Source organism: Rhipicephalus sanguineus, chromosome 11 (assembly GCF_013339695.2).
Source record: "Rhipicephalus sanguineus isolate Rsan-2018 chromosome 11, BIME_Rsan_1.4, whole genome shotgun sequence".
NCBI lineage: Eukaryota > Metazoa > Arthropoda > Arachnida > Ixodida > Ixodidae > Rhipicephalus > Rhipicephalus sanguineus.
Window position 1 is genome coordinate 139,937,488 of NC_051186.1, and position 23,345 is coordinate 139,960,832.

The 23,345-nt window shown below is 46.7% G+C and overlaps 1 protein-coding gene and 1 long non-coding RNA gene across 2 annotated transcripts; one reads left to right on the forward strand and one right to left on the reverse strand.

Moving 5' to 3' along the window:
• Positions 1-2,006: 2,006 nt before the first annotated feature.
• Positions 2,007-11,802, reverse strand: LOC119375459 (uncharacterized). Its single transcript, XM_037645635.2, has 2 exons — positions 11,273-11,802; positions 2,007-2,126 (listed from the first exon to the last, which is right to left on the reverse strand). The coding sequence occupies exons 1-2, from the start codon at positions 11,495-11,497 to the stop codon at positions 2,007-2,009; spliced, it is 345 nt and encodes a 114-aa protein (XP_037501563.1). The 5' UTR covers positions 11,498-11,802.
• Positions 11,803-16,702: 4,900 nt separating this feature from the next.
• LOC119374807 (uncharacterized) lies at positions 16,703-22,190 on the forward strand. Its single transcript, XR_007414513.1, has 2 exons — positions 16,703-16,825; positions 21,522-22,190. It is a non-coding gene; the product is annotated as an uncharacterized LOC119374807 (long non-coding RNA).
• The last annotated feature ends 1,155 nt before the right edge of the window (positions 22,191-23,345 follow it).

A 23,345-nucleotide genomic window follows, 5' to 3' on the forward strand; every position in this document is an offset into this window, starting at 1 on the left:
TCAAAATTTTTTATGTAAAAATCACGGTGGAATACGAGTCAACATAACAACCTGCTATGAGCTCCTTTATTCGTACCATTGTAAGATGCAATTAGTCTTTTCGTTGTAAAGAATGTTTTTTTTTAAATGCGAAGCATTTCTTAGCGAACCTTTGGCAATTTGAGCGTTTCTATCTAAGTATCTATCTATCTATCTATCTATCTATCTATCTAGCCGCCTACGTCTGGGTGCTCTCATGATCGCCTCCTTAACTTGGTGTAGACCAAAATTTGCATGGGAGGGTAAGAGGATTTGACGAATATGACTGTCGGGTCATTACACTGATAACGTGAAAATCCTGTCGCGTACGTCGTCAAACCTTTTCCACTGGACACGTTTATATAGTTTATATAGTTTATATCACGTTTATATAGTTTATATCTACCCAGGAACGGCGAGAACAGACATTGGTAGCTTAAATGCGAGAGCGTTAAAAAAACCAACATCGGCTGCGTTGACCGGACGAATAGGAATCATGAAGATTAAGATCCCAGCAGGACTCGAATCCAAGCATTCTGCGTGGCAATCGGGTATTCTACCACAGAGCCACGCCAGGTCTATAAACTGGCTTGGAAATACAGCCTGCGCAGGCGTAATATCGATGTGACGTCAGTTGTGATTGTGGTGCTTGCTATCTAATTTTACAGAAAAGCAACAAACAATACGTGATACTCCTACGATGTGTACTCCTACGATACAGACATCATATCAGATTAACGTCTGTGGCTCCAGTGTTGGCTCCGCTTTTATAGCAGTCTAATAAACATTACATTTGTATTCCTATGATTCAGCAATCTATATTAAAGCATTGCTCGACCCCGGAGGAATACATTTACGAAAGTTACGTAGGATATCCATATCACCGCACCGTAAAGTGCACTTAGTCCGCCAGAACGACGCAGTGTCCCCTTCATTTCTTACGAAGCTGGGCGACGGCCTCATGCTAACCGAGGATGATATCAGATAGATTGACAGCCGCTTTTTAGACTAGGCTACGTAGGCCACATACGCCCAGGTAGTCTAGGAATACGACAAGCGCCATCCACTGATGGTGGTCTACGTAGCACCTGGCCTAGCAGCCTCGACGGCCTATACCTCACCTACGCAAAGGGTGACTTCGGGTTCCGAGATGTCACCGGCTCTATCGACAGACAACTAGTCGACAAAATGACCGAGGCATCCACGAATTCCAACAGCTGCACTACACCTCATATTTCACTACACATGGCCCCTCGTCACCGCGATCACGACCGGATCCTATAACAAGTCATGAGCAGCTGCTTGTACTCTCTGATAACGGAGATGATGACCTTGTTCGAGAACTGTCAAGAACTTTTTCCACACATGCACACGGGTTCGTGAAACGTGCATGCGTTCTCCATCATAAGGGACAAGTGTAAGCACTACATATCAGCTTACCGCTTCTGGTGTTGGTAATACCCACGTTGACGTTGGCAGCGTTGCCCAACCGTAAACAACTGGTTATATAACACATATGCGGCTCGTAAACATACATATCTGCGTATGAAATTTGTACAGATTTTAGCGTCATTTTGTAACTTGTCGCTCAGTAAAAAAATTACCCCACAGTCACCTTCCTCCGCATGCTTCGCATAACACGGACTCCCACGGTACGTGGGTTCTGCCGAATTTTTTCTTTCACTTTCCTGACTACCTCGCTTTTTAGATACTCTGAAAGTGCCGCTAGAAAAGTTGTTTGGTTGGCTACTCAAAACCATTCTTCTAAAAGAACTGCTAAGCACTTGTCACTCATTTTGCACAAAAAGTAATTGATGGTAAATATATTTTGAAGACTTATGGGAGTGCATAGAAGTTACTTTGTCTACACTCTTTTTCTTTTTTTGCCACCCGCCCCCCTCCCAAGTCATTGCTTGTTTTACTTTTTGGAAAGCTGCCATGAAGCGGCGCCTGTCATCTTTTAGAACATTGCTCTTTGCTGATGTCAACTACCTCCACTCAGCCTGCAGCACATGAAAATGGCAGAGCAGCTGCTGTGCCGAGGGCCAGACAGAGCGCAGCGCATCCTTCTCGGGCCGTGAATTGTCCGTCATGAACACATGAGGGGCCTGCAGTAAAAGTTGAATGAGTGTGAGTTCACGCCAGTAGCATTAATCATAAATAGGTGTCAGCTAAAACAGCCTTGAAGTGCTTTGTTTAAATTGTGGGGGTGCTTATCACCCCTGTATTGGCGCCGGCCGTAACTTGGGCGCGGCCGCTGTGTTCGGAATGCACGTGCTTGGCGTAAGCCGAGGCGTTCGTCTAAGGTCAGTGATGCGCTGGCGCTGTAACTCGAGTTTAACGTGGTGGCGCCGGCATCGCCGCCGCGAATTTAGACCGGCACATAGAAACAGGAGTGAGTCTCTCTTTTCGGGTGTGGCAGCGCGCGCGGATGGACGACGGCCGCGGGGTCCGTGGGGGACGGTACCGCGGCTCGCTTCCCTCGGGCCCTCGTGGTGAGTCGTGCATCTGCGGCGTCGCCTTCGCATTTGTATTGTATTATGTTGTCTTATTTTATGACTTATCTATGTCTTATGTTATATTGTAATGTAGGTCTTACATTTAAATGTAAACATTTTGACAGAAGTCTGTCTGGCTGGGTAGAAGAATTAAGAAGTTGAAATACCTCCAGCCACAAATTCTTGGAGGAAACTCGACGTTTCGAGACCGGCTTGGTCTCTTCTTCAGGGGTGACTGTGCTGATCAGGGGGGCTTCGTCGCAGCTTGTTTTTGGCTCCGCCTTTCTTTTTCCCTCACATTCCGGAGGCCGTGCACGTAGATCGGAGGCATTGTTCCGAGGGACCGGTTCACATTCGCAGGTGTGTTCTGGATGTGCCACGACTCGAGTAAGAGCCTCCTTCCCAGATTCCTTTCCGTTTCTATGATGGCAGCGCCCTCGAAGTCAATTTTGTGGTCGTGCTTCTCGCAATGCTCTGCAAGGGCACTGCGTTGCATTTCCATCTTTCTGACGTCGTTTTTGTGTTGGCGCATTCTTTTCAGGAAGCACTTACTCTCGCCTATGTAGCTCGCTGGACAGTCAGCCCATGACACTTTGTAGACCACGCCCTGGTGTTGCTCCCGGGATGGTCGATCTTTCGGCCGCGGTAGTAAGCGAGCGAGCGTTGAGGCCGGCTTGTGAACCACCGTGACCCCAGCTTTTCCGAGAACCCTGGCGAGCTGTTCGCTAGTTCCCGGAACATACGGGATGACGACTCGTTGGGCTGGTTTCTTCGATACCATTGTATCCGGTGGGGTGGACAGCGTGGGAGGAGGGTCGCGTGTGTCGTTCGCAGGTGCGTCTCCGCGGTGGGGAAACTGATCTCTCGGCATGCGGCGTGCCACACGGCGGATGAAAGCTGTCGTGTATCCGTTCTTTCTTAACTCGGCCACGATCCTCTCTTCTTCTCTCTTTCTCTCTCCTTCTGATGTGCAAATGGCTCTTGCTCGTGAAAAGAGTGCCGACACCACGGAAGCTTTGTGGGCAGTGGGGTGACTCGAGGTGAAATGCAAATACCTGCCGGTGTGCGTTGGTTTTCTGTACACCGAGAAGGTCATGCGTTCGCCTTGTCGTCGTACTAAAACATCGAGGAACGGTAGCGCTCCGTCTTGCTCTCTTTCCACCGTAAACTGGATTGCTTGGTCGACGGAGTTAAGATGTTCGAGGAAGCTGTCTACCGCTGATCTCTTTATGATGCAGAAGCAGTCGTCCACATACCTCACAAATACTTTTGGCCTTTCAATAAAGGAACGCAGTGCCGCCTCTTCTACGTGCTCCATTGCGAGGTTCGCAGCTGTAACGGAGACGGCTGCTCCCATCGCGGTCCCGTTGGCCTGTCTGTAGAAGTCCCCGTTGACACTAAAGTATGTTCCTTTGAGGCAGTACTCCAGTAGGCGGCACAGCTCATCGGTGCTCAGGCAGGTTCTTTCACTCAGGAGTTCGTCGTCATTCAAAGCTGCCCGTGCGCAAGATACAGCTAGTGTTATGGGCACGCTGGTGAACAGGGACACGACGTCGAACGAGACGAGGCACTCATCACTGCTCACGGTCACTTCCTTCATGCGCTCCACGAAGTGGCTGGCGTTGCGTATGTGGGTTGGTGTTTTTCCCACGAGCGGCGCCAGAGTCCGGTGGAGATATTGGGACAGCGCACGGAGTGGAGAAGATGTAAAATCCACGATCGGACGGAGCGGGATGGTGGGCTAATGGATCTTTGGAAGCCCGTAAAATCCTGGTGCAGAGCCGTTCCTGCAGATGAGCTGGAGATAGATGGCTCTTGCCTCTTGGTGTCCTTTGAAGATATCCGCCAGAAGCTTGTTTAGTTCCCTTTGGACTCTTGGTGTGGTTCAAAGGACACCAAGAGGCAAGAGCCATCTATCTCCAGCTCATCTGCAGGAACGGCTCTGCACCAGGATTTTACGGGCTTCCAAAGATCCATAAGCCCACCATCCCGCTCCGTCCGATCGTGGATTTTACATCTTCTCCACTCCGTGCGCTGTCCCAATATCTCCACCGGACTCTGGCGCCGCTCGTGGGAAAAACACCAACCCACATACGCAACGCCAGCCACTTCGTGGAGCGCATGAAGGAAGTGACCGTGAGCAGTGATGAGTGCCTCGTCTCGTTCGACGTCGTGTCCCTGTTCACCAGCGTGCCCATAACACTAGCGGTATCTTGCGCACGGGCAGCTTTGAATGACGACGAACTCCTGAGTGAAAGAACCTGCCTGAGCACCGATGAGCTGTGCCGCCTACTGGAGTACTGCCTCAAAGGAACATACTTTAGTGTCAACGGGGACTTCTACAGACAGGCCAACGGGACCGCGATGGGAGCAGCCGTCTCCGTTACAGCTGCGAACCTCGCAATGGAGCACGTAGAAGAGGCGGCACTGCGTTCCTTTATTGAAAGGCCAAAAGTATTTGTGAGGTATGTGGACGACTGCTTCTGCATCATAAAGAGATCAGCGGTAGACAGCTTCCTCGAACATCTTAACTCCGTCGACCAAGCAATCCAGTTTACGGTGGAAAGAGAGCAAGACGGAGCGCTACCGTTCCTCGATGTTTTAGTACGACGACAAGGCGAACGCATGACCTTCTCGGTGTACAGAAAACCAACGCACACCGGCAGGTATTTGCATTTCACCTCGAGTCACCCCACTGCCCACAAAGCTTCCGTGGTGTCGGCACTCTTTTCACGAGCAAGAGCCATTTGCACATCAGAAGGAGAGAGAAAGAGAGAAGAAGAGAGGATCGTGGCCGAGTTAAGAAAGAACGGATACACGACAGCTTTCATCCGCCGTGTGGCACGCCGCATGCCGAGAGATCAGCTTCCCCACCGCGGAGACGCACCTGCGAACGACACACGCGACCCTCCTCCCACGCTGGCCACCCCACCGGATACAATGGTATCGAAGAAACCAGCCCAACGAGTCGTCATCCCGTATGTTCCGGGAACTAGCGAACAGCTCGCCAGGGTTCTCGGAAAAGCTGGGGTCACGGTGGTTCACAAGCCGGCCTCAACGCTCGCTCGCTTACTACCGCGGCCGAAAGATCGACCATCCCGGGAGCAACACCAGGGCGTGGTCTACAAAGTGTCATGTGCTGACTGTCCAGCGAGCTACATAGGCGAGAGTAAGTGCTTCCTGGAAAGAATGCGCCAACACAAAAACGACGTCAGAAAGATGGAAATGCAACGCAGTGCCCTTGCAGAGCATTGCGAGAAGCACGACCACAAAATTGACTTCGAGGGCGCTGCCATCATAGAAACGGACAGGAATCTGGGAAGGAGGCTCTTACTCGAGTCGTGGCACATCCAGAACACACCTGCGAATGTGAACCGGTCCCTCGGAACAATGCCTCCGATCTACGTGCACGGCCTCCGGAATGTGAGGGAAAAAGAAAGGCGGAGCCAAAAACAAGCTGCGACGAAGCCCCCCTGATCAGCACAGTCACCCCTGAAGAAGAGACCAAGCCGGTCTCGAAACGTCGGGTTTCCTCCAAGAATTTGTGGCTGGAGGTATTTCAACTTCTTAGGTCTTACATTGTCTCGAGTGTGCGTATTGTTTCCCAGTATTCATTGTTAGCGTGTACGTGTTACGTGTTTACAAATTCGGCCGGCGAGCTCGCCAGATATGTAAAGAAGTGTTTTAATAAACCTCCGTGTTTTGTTGCACGACCGCGTGAACTGTCTCCGTGTGTTCCGAGGGCGGCGGCGGTTATATCGCTAAGACCCCACACTGGCGCCCAACGTGGGGATCTTGGAGCATCGGACGACAGTTTTCGCGGTTCGGGGCAACATTTGTGTGAGCCGGGTAAAGTAAGCCTAAGGGGGGGATTTTCATCGCCAGCGTCGGCGGCGTGCTTTTCTTGAGAGAGCGATGAGATTGGTTGCTGTGGCGTGTTCGAACTTGTCAGCACGCTAAGTTTTATCTGTTCGCAGGCGGTTCATTTTTATTTTTAAGAAGGTCGTTGAGTGTCGGTACGAGAGTCACATGGTCCGCATCCTGGGAGAGCGAAGCACACAGAACGTGGATGGTAGGCAAGCCCGAAGCGAGTGAGTACAGAAGCCTCGTAGGTGGTCCGAGTTTTTTTTTTTCTGTAAATAGTTATCTTCTGTCTCTTTGACTCTGGGAGTCGCGGCTTGTGTAGCCGGGTGGCCAGGGGCCACGGGTGTCGTTGCTGCTGGCATTGCGGCTCGACGCCGGGGCGTCGTGACATCGTCCGGGGCGGTGGGCGCCGATCGCTCGGTAAGCTGCTGTGTGCAGCGAGCGCTTAGGGCCACCTCACAGAGCTGATGTCTCCTAGCGGCTGCCTCCTCTGCACCTGTGCGAGTGCTTGTTTTGGATGCCGGTTGTTGTCGAGCGAGTCGTTAGGCCTAATGCTCTGCTTAGCTGCCTATTGCACGTGAGACACAACCCGTTGGATCGCGGCGTCGAGTTGTTGCACTGAGCTTCCCTTATTTTAGCTTGCGTGGCACGATTGAACTAAGAAAAGCAACGGTTCACTTGCATTTGTCGTCTCAGTCACCGCCGATGTCATTGCCAGCCGGACTGCACCGTTCCTTCGAGCGTGTACGCAGTGGGAGTTGTAACCCGCGGCTGGCTGTCTGCTGCACATCGTCTTCACCGATGGCCGACATGCCGTGTGACCTGCGTGGCTGCCTTCAAATCGGCGCCCTCGTTGAGTGCTGCCCGCAACCAGAAGACGTGTCGGTGCGAGCGACGCTCTCTCGCGCCGACGCCAACGTTGCCTTTGCGGTTTCGGGATTGAGGTCAAGTCAGTGCAGCGGTGTCGACCAGCGGCTGTGTCGCGGTGCACGGACATTATTTAGGGACATTTACGCCACATGTTCTTCGTAGAGCTTGTGCAGCTGTTTTGTTTTAAGTTTTCCGGGATATGTGTTTGATTTAAGGTTGGGGGATGTGGGGGTGCTATATCACCCCTGTATTGGCGCCGGCCGTAACTTGGGCGCGGCCGCTGTGTTCGGAATGCACGTGCTTGGCGTAAGCCGAGGCGTTCGTCCAAGGTCAGTGATGCGCTGGCGCTGTAACTCGAGTTTAGCGCGGTGGCGCCGGCATCGCCGCCGCGAATTTAGGCCGGCACATAGAAACAGGAGTGAGTCTCTCTTTTCGGGTGTGGCAGCGCGCGCGGATGGACGACGGCCGCGGGGTCCGTGGGGGACGGTACCGCGGCTCGCTTCCCTCGGGCCTTCGTGGTGAGTCGTGCATCTGCGGCGTCGCCTTCGCATTTGTATTGTATTATGTTGTCTTATTTTATGTCTTATGTTATATTGTAATGTAGGTCTTACATTGTCTCGAGTGTGCGTATTGTTTCCAAGTATTCATTGTTAGCGGCTCGCTTCCCTCGGGCCTTCGTGGTGAGTCGTGCATCTACGGCGTCGCCTTCGCATTTGTATTGTATTATGTTGTCTTATTTTATGTCTTATGTTATATTGTAATGTAGGTCTTACATTGTCTCGAGTGTGCGTATTGTTTCCAAGTATTCATTGCTAGCGGCTCGCTTCCCTCGGGCCTTCGTGGTGAGTCGTGCATCTGCGGCGTCGCCTTCGCATTTGTATTGTATTATGTTGTCTTATTTTATGTCTTATGTTATATTGTAATGTAGGTCTTACATTGTCTCGAGTGTGCGTATTGTTTCCAAGTATTCATTGTTAGCGTGTACGTGTTACCGCGTGAACGCGGTAACACGTTCACGACCGCGTGAACTGTCTCCGTGTGTTCCGAGGGCGGCGGCGGTTATATCACAAGACCCCGCAAAATGTAGTGCCAATACTAGAGGTGGCTATCCACTGCTTTCTTCTGGGGAAGGCAAGGTCAAGTTTTGTGTCAGTGGTGTTGTGTTGGAGATAAATTTAACTTAAGAGAATGCAATGTTGGGTGAGTTACTACATCATTTGGAGAAAAAGCGTGCACAAGAAATCGGGAACACAAAGGGAGAAGCAATGACACAAGTGGCGGTGCTCATGTCAATTGGTGTTCATGTGTACTGTACACTGGGCCATTCGTTGCGCTTACCATTACACAGTTCCTTTACAAGGGCTGCACATGTAGCACTGCTGTTCTTCAGAATCTAGGTCCACAAAATGGTGGTATTGTTTAAGTATACGTTATTTTACAGAAAGCTCTCGAACAAGCTCTAGTGCAAATACAAAACCAAGCTGCCACATTCCTTTTGGGGTGGTGCGGAAGGAGGGAGAGCTGCACTGCAATGAAGGCTGCACTTGTATTGGAAACCCTACCTACCCGTCATAAAAACCTAAGATTGAAATTTTAAAAATTCATTTTACTGTAATAAAACAGGAATTGAAAAGGCAACTTACCTTAAGTACATGGTGTAACAGCACAAAGAAACGATTGAGAACACGAAAGAGGAGAAGAATACACAAACAGGCACTGATTTGTGTATTATATATGTTTGTTTGCGTATTATGTATATCTGCTTATGAATGTATCTTTGTGTATGTACACAAACAGTGTCTCTTTGTGTATACTGCTCTTTTGTGTTCCCATTCGTTTTTTTTTACACTGTTCCACCATGAGCCATTACCAACTGGCCCAACTTACCACGCTTTTTTACCTTAAGTAACCTCATTGCATCTCAAAATGTATTGATTATTACTGCAAAATCCTGAAGCACCCTTCCTAGACAAACGTGTGCTAACTCATTTTTTGCCCAAACAATTAACCAGTGAAATGGGTTGACTGAAAAGCTTGTGGATTGTGTGAACGAAGCTGTATTTTATTCCATATTGTAACCCCTCCCCCTCGCTGTAACGCCTTTGGGCACTGTATGGGTAATTGATGAATAAAGAATAAAGACCGAAATAAAGTGCAATGCCTACAGTTGACCATAAGCACCTGTTCATAACTCACTTTTTCATTTGTGTTTTAAATCCATTCATCTTCAATTAAGCCCCCAGCATAACCAGAAAGTGAGAGGTGACAATTCAGTTGCGGTTTCTTTACTTGTGCTTGTGCACATGACTAATTGGTGCACTAACTAAAGTACGCTATTTTCAAGTAATTGTAGTGAGGCTGTTTGTTGTAATATGATACCTGTGCTACTGTCGTGCATAGTCGTGTGGCAGTTTCACATCTACAGAAATAATTCTGCAAGCATTACTGCCACAGAAACTCAGAAAATACCACTTTTAATATAACTAAGTTGATGCACAGTGCCACTATTTTGTGTGAAAAAGGCCAGTATTACTGACTGTGATGCGCATGTAAAAGATTGATAGGGCCTGTGTGCGTGGTGTTGAAGACAAGGATGCTGTGCAAAAATGCGCCAACGTGGCCAGCTTCAGAAGGAGAAGAAAAGGAAGGGGAAAATGTTTGCAGACAGTGTTTAGGGTTCAACATAGTCGGGTGTCAAAACTCAAGTGTTCGAGCTTGTCTACGTGTCCACGAGTTGAAGCTAAGGGCTCCACATGGCCATGTGTGTTCTGTGCCTCCAACGTATCGCCTCAAGGCCCCAGTCTCTTCGCCTTCGTGGCTCAGCACCGACCTCTTCGAAGCCGTCTCTCCACTTGTAAGCGTACATCATTTCTCCTTGCTCAAGCAGCTCAACTGTCCAGTGGGTGAGTCTGTGTCGGACTGTGTGAATGTTCTCTTAAAAAGTGATGCTCATTAGTCAGTTCCTGCTTTCTTTGTGATTGTGTTGTTTGCTCTTTGAGTGTGTGTTGTTTTCCATGTGTATAAAGTGCGTTCGGAACCTGCAAACAGCCTTGTCACTTTGGTGGGACTGTCTGCGTCCCCAACCATAACAACACCACCATACAAATTACATTGACAACTGTCCTTTATGGTCAGGTGCTAGCACTTCTATGCTGGGTTTACTAATATGCATGGTGCTGGAATGGCACCAGAATAACAAGTCGATAAATATGACTGTAGAAAGCTTCCCCGATTAGAAGCTGGTTGCACATTCATTTTCAGCAGAAAGAACACCTAGGCAGTTTTTATTTTTTAAGTATTGAAATGCCAGCGGTGCAATTATAATAAAAAAATCCGGGCAGAGCATATATTCAATAGCTGTCAGTGCCATGCAGTTTAATTGTTTCTTAAATATGTCATATGTCGCCCCGCCACGGTCGTCTAGTGGTTATGACGCTCAACTGCTGACCCAAAGGTCGCGGGATCGAATCCTGGCCACGGCTGCTGCATTTTCGATGGAGGTGAAAATGTTTGAGGCCTGTGTACCTAGATTTAGGTGCACGTTAAAGAACCCCAGGTGGTCGAAATTTCTGGAGCCCTCCACTATGGCATTCCTCATAATCATATCGTGATTTTGGGACATTAAACCCCAGATATTATTAGTAATATGCCATATGTCCAGGATTAGCTTACTTTGTTATGACAATGGCTGCAGGATCAGTGTACAAACCACAGTGGGTGCAGCAACCATTTGTAGAAATACTTCAGATGGAGACACATGTAAACATGGGTTTACAGAGCTCAATGAACATAGATTTTTTCACACTGTTGAGATTGAGCTTAGCAGACAGGTAGCAAGCAAAAACTTGGTGAAAGAGCACAAGAGTGCTATCATAGTAAAAGTGTATAGAGCCAAGCAGTCTGCCATATCGGTCACCTTTTTCTAAAAGCTGTCATAATGGCATGGTTTGCTTGCATTATAAATATTTCAAAAATTTTCTTTCACAACGTACTTTCTTGAGCACTGAGATAGACGCAAGTACCTGTGCATTTCCGAAGCATAAGGGGATGTGATGTTTCAGCAATCGGAACGCCACTTCGTATCCACATGTGTTCTGTGAACTGTGTATCAGGACGCCGATGGGCACTGCTCCTGCTTTCGTGGCTGTAAGCAGCACCGTGACATTGCTTTTTGTCTCGTCGCATGATGCTGTCGAGTCGACGAATATAATGCCACGGGCTGATTCAAGCTGCTGAGCACGACGCATGATGGGAGTGACAACAAGCACTGCCCAGAAGTCGTCCTCCACACTTGTATGGACAGCAATTCCTGCATCAATAAAAATCAATCTTTTAAAGCTGTAATGGGAAATTGTCGCAACAATTATGAACCATACCTTTGGTTTACATTGAGTTGTATCGTAACCTAGCACAATGTGGGCGCGTTACTTCTGTGTGATTATTCTTGGCAAACAACAGCCGGCCATTGGACATAGGAGAGTAATAACCTGGACAGTTAGCCGCTATAAAATTAGACAGTCATTACGCTGCAAAAGTGCCATTTATGTATTTGGTGCTTCCTGCAAGTAAAGTGCGAACAACACATGGACAGAGTGGGACCATACCACATGCTTCACTCACTGTCTGTGTGTTTACTCTTTGCCTTACATGCGATATATCGCATGCTTTAGAATATCGTACCAGATCTAATTTGTTTGCTAATTCGTTTTTTGTTCATTCCATCAGCGTATGAAACCACTTATTCAGTGAACATGTGTGCTGTATCAATGAAGATGTGTTTTTCTTGTCATTGTAAACCCCCTGCTGCAGTGCCTTCGGGCTAAGCGGGCTAATCATTGAATAAAAAAAAATAAATAATAAAGATATGACATCAAAAAAGTTAAATTTCCATCCGTCTCAAGTTTAATGTTGCTTAAATGGCTGTTTGCCGCAGATTCAGTCCAGACTTGTTTTCTGTAATTTGAATGTCCATAATATGCCACCCTCCTATATCTATTAGCAGGCTGTTAATTTCCCAACTATAATCACTTTGAAAAAGGCTATAGTGTTTCCGCTGAGTGTAAACATTAACATATGCACTTGATGCAAAAACATGTGCTGATTGCCTATTTTATCATTCAGCGTAGTTAATGCAAGGTCACTGGGCACATTTTCCTGGAGCTGGCAGTGCAACTACATTTATGTAATGGCAGCACGCTTCAAAACACAAGGACAGCACACGCAAAGGCTATTGTCCTCGTAGAAAGCACGGTTTTCTAAACACAGAACACTGGCACATACACATTGGCACTCTTTGAATGAGTATGTTTCTTTTTAGCACCTTTAAATCGCATTTTAAAAATTGTACCCACCTTCTCAAGAAAATTTATTATCGTCACTGTGCTCTGAAGTGTGCTGCCATCAGCTGTCGTAGCTTACGCAAATGTGCATTAGATTCCAGCATGTTTGTTTTTCTTTTATCATAATAATTACTGATGAAGTTTGTAACCTGCGGAAGCGAGTATAGTACTCTGTATTATAACACAGTCGTACCACAAAGGCAAAGTCGCCGGCTATTTGAAATGAGGAAAAGTGGCATATTCAAAATGATACATGCACAAACAACGAAAACGAACAGACAAAGGCAGCGTTTTCATTGTCTTTTTGTTGGTGCGCCTACCGTTTTCAATATGTCACTTTGCCAACTAGCTCAGACCCAGACATTAGTTATGAACAGCGGATAAAGGAAGACCGAACCTCATGTTATTGCAGAACATTATGAGTCTTTACTTGCAATTCAGGATGTAAAACTGGCTGGCAGATGAAATTAGTAGTATGTAGTAATCTAGCTGGGTGATAAGAAAATGTACGAATTCTTTTTTCTGACAACTCAGCAATAATACTACTAAACGGATGCCATGGAAGTGTGTAGGATGATTGCTGCATAAAATTATTTTCTAATCAAGTAATTTAGTATACACTTTTCTGCTGGTTAAAAATAATCAAGCCATACATTGCTACTGCCTCACTCCAGTGTTCATATAACTGTTGAGAACATTGATGCGAGGCCTATCTATAGTGTCCACCAACAAGATAGCGAGCCACTACAGAAATTTCTGAATGAAACAGATTTAAAAATCTCTTGCAGCTTTCATTTAGAATATAAGCTCATTCTTTTGAATGACCTATTACATTAACACCAGGGCCGTACCCAGGAATTTTTTTCGGGGGTGCTTTGTGTTTAGATTTGCTAACTTTGGCTATTGGTGGTCACTGTGAAGGCGTGTAAATATTTTAGTATCACCCGAAAAGTTAAAGCACGAAAAAATTTCGAGGGGGGGGGGAGGTCAGAACCCCCCCCCTCTCCTAGTTAGGGCTCCTAGTTAGTTGGAAGTCAGCGCTCGTCTTCGTTGCTCTCTGTCTCGTGTCTTACTTTGCGCTGTGATCACAACTTAAAATGGAATACCAACTAGCCCGTACCCAGACCTTGCCCCCCTCCTAGTTAGGGCCCTGATTAACACAATCCAGCTTTTATCTGACCAAAGGATTACAAAATCATAGTTGGCCCTTTATGTGTTTAGCTCTTTTCTAGCCTTGGTAAATTTCACGCTCTTCAGGAAAAGCTCAAGAAATGGGAGGAATGCATTTAGTCATAATGTTTTTCTGTGCAGTTATCAGACCATGGCTACATAATAGTGTTGGCATGCCCATCAAGAGCACAAAAGCAGCAAGAGGGTTTGCCACAAGAGTAAATAAGTCGTTTCCCAAATGGTATGCATTTCTAGCTTTGCCATAAAAACGTCTCTCTGTTAACTGGTCGAAAGGTGCAGTCTTAGTTTAATGTAGCAGCAGCAATATAGGAGGGGTGCGTTGTGCTGTGTGCTACCGTTTACATTGTATGACCGTTCTTTGACTGACTGACAGCTTACCATGTGCTTGATAGTAGTCCTTGTTAGCCTGCAGCTTCGCTAAGGGGTTCCCGGTGGTCCATACTTATTTTCCCTCCAGCTATGGTGCCATCGGTAAACGCTCCTTGCATTAGGGTTAAGCATCCCATTTGCAAAGGCTGCAATGCCATCAGACCTGGCAGACAGCTGCTCCTGATGGTGGCGGGTTGCTTCTGATGGCGTCATGCCAGTCTCAAAATATTTTTGAAAGGCTGCATGTGTCTCTTTGCTTGATCTAAGCCGTCGCAGTGCATCGGCCGATTGGGTGCTGTGGTTGTGCTGTGCCACTAACTTTATGACGGCTTGAAGAGGGAGCTCTCTGCATAGGAATGGATCATTTCTTTTTGTGTTTCTGTTTACTTTTTTAATTTTAATATGTATGGCAGCTGGGCAGTGCATATTGCGGTCTTGTGCTACCTTGTTTCTGTCATTGTGCTAGCAGACCCACACCTTGTGACATACCATCCTGTAAGAGCATATTAGATAACATTTCAGAGAAAGGCTATTTACAGTTGTTTCACAATTGAACAATGACAGTACTCGATGTGAACATGGCACATATTTTTACCTTTGCTGATTGTAGCATGCACATTTCACATGTTGGGATTCCACTGCCCCAATTACACTACACCTGCGACCGATTATGCACTGGGTGGCTTAAGAAAAGACAAAAGCATGCATTGCAACAACGAGAACAAGAGAGAGAATTCATGCAACACATTGATAATTGCCAGAACAGACTCACAGTAGGATCTCCCAGTAAAAATAATACCAAGGGATCTTCAGTTTGCCCGCTTAGGTTTCCTAGGACAATTTAGCCCAACTGAATCCAACGGGACCCAGCTGGTCTCTCAGTTAGAATTGCTAATTAAAACCAGTAAAATAATGAAAAAAAACAATAGAAGGGTCTCAATATTGATTTGACATGGATACTTGAGAGGTCTGTATGAGAACCTTAACTATACATGAACACATTATTGGAAATAAAGTTCAGCATGGTTGAAATGTGGGCTCGTTCGTACATGCTGTCAACTAAAAAGAGCACTGAATGAACAGGGACACGAGAAGTGGGCACACTAGCACCTGTGTTGTGCGTCCGTGTCCCTGTTCATTCAGCACTATTTTTCGTCAATATTATGGGAACTCACCTCTTTCTATAAGAGCGGTTTGTCAGGTGCCACATGCATGCGCAATATATTGACTAAGTCGTTCCACTGGCTCAAGAGGAGTAGGCAATGCTTCAAGACATTTCTAGGTTCACAAAAGGTTAAATGCTTTTCTTTAATGATCAAACCAAGGTATACAAATTATTTCATTATAATTCTCCTATTCATCTGTGATAAACTACTTTGTTGCTTCACAGGCTTACTCATCCAAGGGCCTACAATTGCTCCTGAAGTTACAATTTTTGAACTAAATTGACTGCAGTGGTCTCCCATTGCACAGAACTGTGTCGTATATGAAAAAAAAAACAATCGAAATTGTAAATTTTTTTTTCTGTGTTACAAGTGCATGAGGTAGCCTAGATCAAGAATAATTCTGCTTACCTTGTGCATTTCATCTTTGTGTCTTTTACAATCCAGCATGTGTTGGTTTGGACACTATGACGCTGAATCCAGTGTTCCGCAGCTGCAACGTCTGCCAAGTTGCAGCGAAGCACCTTCATATCGGTTGTAGACCTCTCTACATTGTGCGTAGAACTACATTGTGCGGCGGACTCTATTGTGCGTAGAAGACTCGCTGTCTTCTACGCACAATAGAGAGTCCGCCGCTGCCTCACGTTCAGAAGCGGAGCAACATCCTCCGGGCTGATCTTCGAAAACGCCAGAACTGTCCATGTCTTTGCTAATGAAAGCTATCGAGTATTGCGCACTGGATTAAAATCAGTCCAATGCAGCGCACGGCCAATGACAGCAAATGCTGGGAAGTGTGGACTTTGCTCCGGTATTTCTGCTCTGTCGGAAAATGTCAGCGAGTGCCGATCGATGCTGCCCAAAGCCCGTTTGACAACTCTGTTATCGGTGTTTTTTTACTGAGCACAAAGCAAGCGGAGCTATGTACGTTAACATGTGGTGCACAAATGTGCGTTCACATCTGGCGCGCACATGCTGGTGCGCCGGTGCAGTTTCGGTTTCGGTGATGCATTTTGTGACGTCACATGTGTAGTCGCTGATAAAGTGGCAGCGCGCACACATACCGTTGTAGTACACCTGAAGTGATGTAATATACATATACTTTAACAACTTACATTTTACTTTAGTTATTGCGAAGTGCTGCAGAGAAAAACAGCTGCTCGTTAAGTGTGTGAGTTTCTCACAACAGTACGCCATCAAGGAATTCTCGTTGAATTATTCTTTACTTGCGAAGTAGGCAGTTTTATTTCCTTTTTTCTTTCGAAGGTGTTATGACCATTTGAGATATTCACTTTGCAGGTCAGTCCAGCACAGCGCAAAAGATAAAGTGCAACACATTGTTGGCCGCATCACCATCGCCACCACCATTGTCATGGGCTGTTTAAACAAGTAGGAAAATCTTGATCCTATAGTAAATTGTGCGTTATCACCACTATTACAGTTGACAGGGCAAAAGTGTGTACATCTAACTTACCACAAGTGAGGATGGTTACCTTTCATGCCAAGTATGCTGCAGGTGAGCTGCCTCCTTTTGTTTTTCTGCTGCTCAGCAGCAGCAGCAGCAGCAGCAGCAGACGACTGTTGCTTTCTAGCACGGAGGGCTTTTTCTTATGAAAGTTGCAGGTTCTTTGTTCCTATCGGAAGGCAAGTGTTCTTTCAAGCGTTACGAGCTAGAGCGTGGTCTTCCGAACGAATCAAGTGAATTTAAACCGCACCGCAGTAGAGCTTGAAAGTAAAATAATTTGGATGTGCCCTGAATACAACATCGAACTCTCGAAGGTAAAGAATTGGTATCATTTTTTTTTGCTTTCTTCCCGCAACATTCGACGTTGTTTTGGTTTGTGCTATCAATATGTAAAGTACTGCATCTGTGCTTTTAGATTAATGAAAAACAGCCCATGACCATGCGGTACCGCTAGGCCCCTGGAGTGCAGCGAAAGGCACAAAATCACAAAGAAAATTATTTCGTGACTGTAAGTTGAAGGAAGCGTATTTACCGAATAATTAGGCCTCTGGTCAGGTTGTAGTAAGTGACAGTAAAAAAAAAATCTTCGGTACTCTTTTATGCGCCATTACACGAAGGTGACACGTACATTCTTATATTGTATTGTGCTGTTGCAGATCTAATAGGCACATGTGCACCATTTTCCATTGTTGCTACATTTTTTTCCTTTTACATATTTCCTGCTACTACCAAACAAAATGGCCCATTTGTTTGCATCTTCAGCCCGCAAGGTAATATAGTATTCTGTGGGTTCCATCATTTACTAGGTCCTTTGACTTGCACCATTGTGCTAGATAGAGCTCTACCTATTTCCCTTCTGCATTAGGCATGGCTAATGTCACAGCATTTGCTGTGAATAAAGATGAAGGTATGGTGTCGAACCAACTGCAAAGCCATGTAGAAAGGGGGCACCACCGCTTCTTGGAACAAATTGTGATCTTGCGGACATTCACTTCTATGGAATCTTTGTCTCGTGAACTGTTGTATTGAGCCGCGGCATTGTTACACTGCCTTGGCCCTGTTCTTGTTACCATGAAAGAACCTGTTTGCAGAAGGCACTGGCTGTAGTGTGCATAATGCTTGCCGTGTAATTGTGCAACCAAAGTGCAATGATAATACCATCAGAACACCACATCACTTTTGCACTCGGGGAGAAGAGGGGAACCAGTTTCATGCGAAGCAATCAGCAAGTAGGTTTCTATGCTGCATTATTTTTTTGGCTTTGAGTAAAGCGTCACGAGGTTGATAGACGTCTTCTTGTGAATGGGGTAGTTTTGTGGACGTCGTGGGATTACCAGGCAGGTCGACTACACTGGCATTTAAAGGGCAACTTATGGTCTGACGCAACGTCAGCACTCATCTTGGAACACAGACGTCAGTTTTATTGAAATGAAGCGCACGGTACGGCGCGATTCAAGCGTTGCTCCAGGGCCGAGCAACGCTTGAATATAGCTTGCTGAGTCATAGAAGTACATGTGTAATGTTTATTGACTGTTATAAAAGTGGAGCCAACACTGGAACCAAAATTGACACCCAGCCGTCATGACGTCTGTATCATAGGAGTACATAAGTAATGTTTATTACCTTGTTATAAAATTAGATAGCCACCACTGCAACCACAATTGACATTCCACCGACTTGACTCTTGCATAGGGTCTTTTTCCAAAGCAGTTTCAAGACCTGCTGTAGCTCTGTGGAGAACTTGATTGCCATGCAGAATAGAGCACTGCACGGGCCCGGGCCGGCCCGAAAGCCCGGGCCCGGCCCGCGGGCCGGGCCGGGCCGTCCGAAGCGTTTTTCGGCGGGCCCGGGCTGGGCTCGGGCTTGAAAGTGCAGGCCCGGGCCGGCCCCGGGCTTGAAGCCGCGGGCCTGGGCCGGGCCCGGGCTTGAGGCTGCGGGCCGGGCCGGACTCGGACCCGCTCATTAAAAGGCGTAAGTCGGGCCTTCGAGCACACGCGAATGTTGTTATGCATTACATGGTGTAAGGTATACTGCGCCAAGCTGAAGTGACACGTGCAAAGAGCTGGCGCTTAGTAAAGCTTAGCAATAAAAATAGAAAAACAGTTAAAAAAAAGTGCTATTTTTTCCACCAATATAGATATAGATTGGCACTGCATATCTTCACTAACGTTTCGTCTGCGGGACCAGGCTTTGTCAAAGTAACAAGTACATCGTGGTGGGTTTCCTTATAAACACGCCAGATCACGTATATATATATATATATATATATATATATATATATATATATATATATATATATATATATATATATATATATATGTATATGTATATATATATACATATATATATATATATATATATATATATATTAACAGCATAACAATGGGCCAGATCACGGTTGTTCCCATGAGAGGAATAAAGATTTCGGTCTTTTATTCGAGGTTGACACATAAGATACATTTCATTTATATTCCTTGGTATTACGTGCCAAAACCATGATATGATTACGAGGCACGCCGTAGTGGCACCGGATCAATTTCGACCACCTCGAGTTCTCTAACGTGCACCTAAAGATAAGTATATACCTACACGGGTGTTCTTGCATTTCGCCCCCACCAAATTGCGGCCGCCGCGGCCGCGGGAACCGCACCCGCGTCCTAGGACTTAACAGCGAAACAGCTTAACCGCTGAGCTACCACCGCGGGGAAAGCAACATTTCGATGCATGTACACACCGAATTTCCCGTCCGATCGCCCGCTACAATGTGCACGGCATCATTAATAATCATCATCAACTAATATCCCCTAGCGGGCCCGGGTCGCACCTGGTCATGAACAAGCGCGCCCTGGATTAGTTTAGTAATGAACGCCGGGCCCAGGCCGGGCCCGGGCGTGGAACGACGGGCCCGGGCTGGGTACGGTCAAGTACGCCCGGGCCCGGGCCGGGCCCGGGTTTGAAACCACGGGCCCGGGCCGGGCTCGGGCTGGGTTCGGTCATGTACGCCCGGGCCCGGGCCGGGCCCGCGCTTGAAACCACGGGCCCGGGCTGGGCTCGGGCTTCATAAAGCGGGCCCGGGCCGGGCCCGGGCCGTAAAATCCGGCCCGTGCAGTGCTCTAATGCAGAATGCCTGGGTTCGATTCCTGCTGGGATCCTGATTTTTATTCTTTGCATTTGTTGGGTCAACACGCCTGATGCCGCATTTTCTTTACGTGCTACCGTTTAAATTACCAATGTCTGTTCTGACTGTGCCTAGGCAAATATAAACTGTCAATCACCTGTGGCGCACACCCGCATAGTGCGGCCCGTGATATACGGGCATGTGTCACACATGACTGGAGGAAAGGGTTTCGCGACATATACACCAGGATTTTCGCGCTATTCATGTCATGACCAGAGAGTCATGTTCGTCATACACTCATACCCTCCTATGCCAATTTTGGTCATTACCAAATTAAGGAGGTGACGAGAGCACCCAGGCGTAGGCGGCTAGACAGACAGACAGACGGACGGAAAGAAAGAAAGAAACGCCCAAAGTGCCATTGGTTCGCGAAAAAATGCTTCACATTTAAAAGTGGCATTAAAGGTAAACATTTGGCAGAAGTCTGCCTGGTTGGGTAATAGGAAACCAGAGAAAAGAGAAAACTCGAACCAGAAATTTATTTTAGGATACCCGACGTTTCGAAGCCTGACCAGCTTCTTCTTCAGGGGTGAGACGGCCCGAGACGCACGGCGCTTATATACGCCTTCTTGCGGAAACTTGTCGCAAGGCTTGGCAGTAGAGGGAGGGCAATGTCCCCGTGGTGCGGTTGATGTTTCCCGCTCTCTGTTGTATATGCCACGACTCGAGGAGGAGCTGCCAGCGCTAGCTGCTTTCTTGTTCCAGGATCACCGCATCGTCGAGACTAATGCGGTGGTCAAACTTCTCGCAGTGCTCCGCCACTGCACTCCGTTCGCTGTTCAATTGACGGAGATCGTTCTTGTGCTGCCACATTCTTTCTCAAAAGTTCTTTGTTTCCCCAATGTAAGAGGCAGGGCAGTCGGAGCACACGATCTTGTACACGAAGCCCTGCGCTTTTTCTGCGCCCCCGGGGCGTCACATGTGCCCATTCTTTGTGATATTTACCTTGCAAGTTTTCATTACTTGCTTGAGCAACAGTTGAGCCACTCATATGTTATAAAGGAGCATATATATGTGGGTGGCATTATTGTTATTTTTTCTATCCTTCCCTTTGCAAGCATGACAGACTGGGCATGTTGGTTCGGCATAATTGAAGTGTAAGGCACGACAATGGCCAAAAGGGAGAGTACACGCACACGGAGCACCACTTCCAATAATGTTTATTATGAAGTGAGCGCTGTGTATATATACACCGTGTGCTGTCACAAATCATCAATGCATAGTCGCATTCAAATAAAAAACTCATTTGATGATAGTGAGATTGAAGCTACGTGAACACACTTTGTATCAGCTTTGATGATTCTCTTGGCCTAAATTATTAATCTTACCCATTTATTGCGGCTTCTGGCGACAACAGAACAGGCGTAAAAATCATGACTACATTGACAATCACGGTAACGAATAGTGAGGTGGCCTTCTCTGCCATTTCTAACATTGTTGTTGTGCTGTCTCAATCTGTCATTCGAGCATTGCTTGGTTTGGCCTACGTACTTTCTACCACACAATGGAATCTCATAGACCACACCCATCTGACAGCTGAAGTACTTGTTTTTGTGATTCACAATGCAGGCCGGAGCTCTTCAGAGACAAGGGTTGGTCATCCTGCAGAGCCTGGAAAGCTTTAACTGGGCAGAGAAGACCACCTTTACATCAGCATGTTTAGCGATCTTTTTAAAATTATGGGACACGCGAAGCACATAGGGAATCATGGCCAGCTTTACATTGTCCTCAGAAGGTTCTTTGTTCAGATGGCAGTTTTGCGGCTTCTTCAGGGTCTTTTCTGCTACAGACACCAGAATGGCTTGTGGGTAGCCTGCCTCCTCTAGACTGTCAAACTACTTGAGGAAACTAACCGTTGCTCTATGTCGGCAGGACTTCTTTAAAGCATTCAGCAAGCACATATTGGCGATGCTACGTTTGACGAGCTTAGAGTGGGACGAGCTAAAAGGTAGCAGTGCTTTGTTTGCACGAGGCTCGTACTGCCAACATACATGGTCAGCTGCAAACAAAGCACTGTGCATGCTCTGTTGGCGCGTGACGCCATGATAAATGGGTAACAATAATGATTGAGGCCAAGACAACCATCGAAGAAGGCAATAAGTGTTTAGCGGGGCTTCAATTTCACTATCACAAAAAGAGTGGTTTTACTTGAATGCAACTGCACATTGATGATTTGTGACAGCAAATGCTGTATATATACCCTGTGCTCATTTCGTAATAAACATTGCTGGAAGAGGCGCTCCGTGTGTGTGTGTACTCTCCCGTTTGTCCGTTGTCGTCGACACACCTTAAAGTTCCCAACATTGCAAGCAGTGCCAAAATAGCTGATGCCGTTTTGCACTCACTTTCATTATCATTCACAATGGAACTTCTTGAGAACTAGTGAGACAGGGGATCGCTTCCTTATGCCTCAAGTCAACTTCAACCTAACCATGCACACAAAAGATCAATGATAGTTTCAACCTAGAGGTTTTACAGCCTACAGCCTAGGGATACCCTTCAAGTTTGCTTGTTGCTGTGGGATCAACCCTTACAAGCCCAGTGTAATGCCTATGACCCACTGTAATGCCTGTAAAGGTTCTGTGTGCACTTTGGTAAATAAATAAATTGTGAACAGCAACAGCTAGCTCAGCATACACAGACTCTGAAAAGAGGCTTAGCCATAGGGGCCCAGGATGACCAGGACTGAGGGCCCAACCTCTCCAGCTGGCATGAGCCAGAGATGATGGTTGCATCTCATGTTCTTTTTTATTTAATTTTATGTCATTTAACAATGTCTCTGTAATAACAGGAATTATGAACATGTTATTTTGTGTACTGTACTTGCAGAGTGTTAGGCGAGATGTAATATTGGACATTGTGTTCTTCAATAGACAACTGGTGGATAATTGCGTATGCAACTACCTGACTCACTACCACAAGACAGCAGCACTAACCTCTGACACCTCAGCACAAGTTTATGCTGCGTTCAGTAAAACTTCGACATGGGCTGCCTCTCATGATAAGTGACTGTGGCCACCAATTTCCAGCTGATGTTGTGGAAGCATTGCCTTGTTTCTGTGGTTCAACTTCCAGTACTCAGTGCCTCATCATCCACAAGGCAGTGGCCTGATCGACCGCATAAACCTAACATTGATCAACATGTTATCAAACGGCACTTCATATAGCAAGAGCTGGGATAAAGCATCATTTAGTGTGATGTACACTTTCAACACTGCAAATCACAAAACTGGCTATAGCTTTTTCTTTCTCCTTTTAGTTCACCCACCTCAGTGGATACTATCTTTTACCTTCCATGACAATTCGTCTATAGCGGAGACTTCACGTCATGTAGAGGATGCCTTCAGAGTTGCTCATGCTTATGTATGTAGGCTTCATGAGAAAGCTCCAAAA